This window comes from Habropoda laboriosa, unplaced genomic scaffold (genome assembly GCF_001263275.1).
Source record: "Habropoda laboriosa isolate 0110345459 unplaced genomic scaffold, ASM126327v1 scaffold440, whole genome shotgun sequence".
In the NCBI taxonomy this organism is placed as follows: Eukaryota; Metazoa; Arthropoda; class Insecta; order Hymenoptera; family Apidae; genus Habropoda; species Habropoda laboriosa.
The window spans coordinates 535399-537206 of NW_017100710.1; the positions used below are offsets into that span (position 1 = coordinate 535399).

The 1808-nt window shown below is 23.8% G+C and overlaps 2 protein-coding genes across 2 annotated transcripts; both read right to left on the minus strand.

The window, feature by feature from the left end:
- Positions 1 to 98: 98 nt before the first annotated feature.
- LOC108576971 (thioredoxin C-1) lies at positions 99 to 539 on the minus strand. Its single transcript, XM_017940048.1, has one exon. It carries the CDS (start codon positions 522 to 524, stop codon positions 99 to 101), a length of 426 nt encoding a protein of 141 aa, XP_017795537.1. The 5' UTR covers positions 525 to 539.
- A 195-nt stretch (positions 540 to 734) lies between these two features.
- On the minus strand, positions 735 to 1594 carry LOC108577030 (transmembrane protein 218-like). The gene is made up of 3 exons (XM_017940113.1): positions 1575 to 1594; positions 983 to 1187; positions 735 to 875 (listed from the first exon to the last, which is right to left on the minus strand). The coding sequence occupies exons 2-3, from the start codon at positions 1181 to 1183 to the stop codon at positions 735 to 737; spliced, it is 342 nt and encodes a 113-aa protein (XP_017795602.1). The 5' UTR covers positions 1184 to 1187; positions 1575 to 1594.
- Between the last annotated feature and the right edge of the window lie 214 nt (positions 1595 to 1808).

Below are 1808 nucleotides of genomic sequence, written 5' to 3' on the forward strand. Positions count from 1 at the left end.
TGCTTATTGAAGCGGAATTGTATAGCACAATACAAACCATAAAAATACATTTAATTAATTGTTATAATAATTTTACATAATACGTGAGATATACATCTTCAAGCTTCTCTCTTATCATTTTCAGAATTTATGGGTGTATTAGTAAGTTTTTGTATTAAATTTTCTATAATCTCTAAATTAGTGAAACCTACAATTTTATGCACAACCAAACCACTTGAAATTGCTACAATAGCTGGCACAGCTTTTACTTCGAAATAGTGTACCAATTCTGGATTTGATTCTAAGTTGACTATGGCAAGATCTAATTTATCCATTGGTCCTATGAGTTCTATTAATTTAGGTGTGAGTATTTTACAAGGACTACACCACTCAGCATGAAAATTTACAATGACAGGTACTGAACTCTTGATTACCTTTCTAACAAATTCATCATTATTATTTATTTCAAATTGTTTATTCTTCTGATATGATGAAGAAACATGTCTCACCAGAATTGATGAAAGCTTGGTAGTATTACGTAACATTTTATAATATTTTAAGTATTTCCTATATTACAAAGTAAACAGAAATAAATGAATTTAGAGTAGTCTTTTTTAATCAGTGTATATAATCAGTAAGAAATATTTTTGTTTCTGTTAGCAGATTCTGAAAGTTAATACAAATAAAAAATTTTAAATATCTTACTATATCATTAATACAACAATTACAACTAGAAAAATACCTACCATAAATGTTTAAAAAACCCAAGTAGTTATTCGAATTGGTCTAATAGATTCTGTTATTGCAAATTTAATATATCCTACTAAACCAACTATAGATGATATTAACAGTAATACGAGTAATAAAATACGCCAGATAAATAAATGATCGTATATCTGTAAAAAAATATTCTTATATATAAAACCATAGAAATTGTATAGCTATTTTATGTATACTAAAGTAACTGAACTTAAGTTCTGAAATAAAATAATTATTTGTATACCTTTTTATTAGTGCTATTGAATTTCTCTGATGCCCTTGGTAATACAATTAAAACAATTGTGCATATGCTAACAATTAATATAGCAATAGTACCAATTTTCTTTTCAATTCTTAAAGAGATAATAAATACCAATAATGCCAAAGCCCAAAGAATCAAAATAAGGAACAATCCTATTCCAACTCCAAATATCAAATTAGTCATACCACTGAAAAATAAAAAGTATTAATATATATATTACATTTACATTATTTATTTATATAATATTTTTTTCTTATTAATACTAAAAAAATATAGAATGCATAGACTTTTGAGCAATGTGTTCAATAAGATAAGAAAAATATAAGAAAAAAAACAAATATGTGCCTATGCAAATTACTGAACTCATTGTTTTCATATTTTTCATACTTTTAACTATTTTAGGCTATACATGTGCACACTCATCTCTAAATACATATAAATGTTATTCTTGAATAAACGCAAATATTTTATTATATATTAATTTCAGTTATTCATACTTTACAAGTTTTTGGACAATATTATTTATTAAAATAGCATATTTACAATAAAGAATTAAATACTATTTATCACATACTAGTTGTCAACGATTGCCAAACATCATCACAAATAAACCATGTTATAATTTGTACCTTTCAATAGTAAATTGTTGCATACAAATTTATAACACATATTTGTACCTATACTTTAATAAGATGTTATTTAAGTTGATTTTTTCTACATATTTTAAAAATACATTTATAATATCTCAAAAGACATATTTATAAAAAAAACAGATTGAGATTATTAATAAGTAATGCGTTTTTTAAAT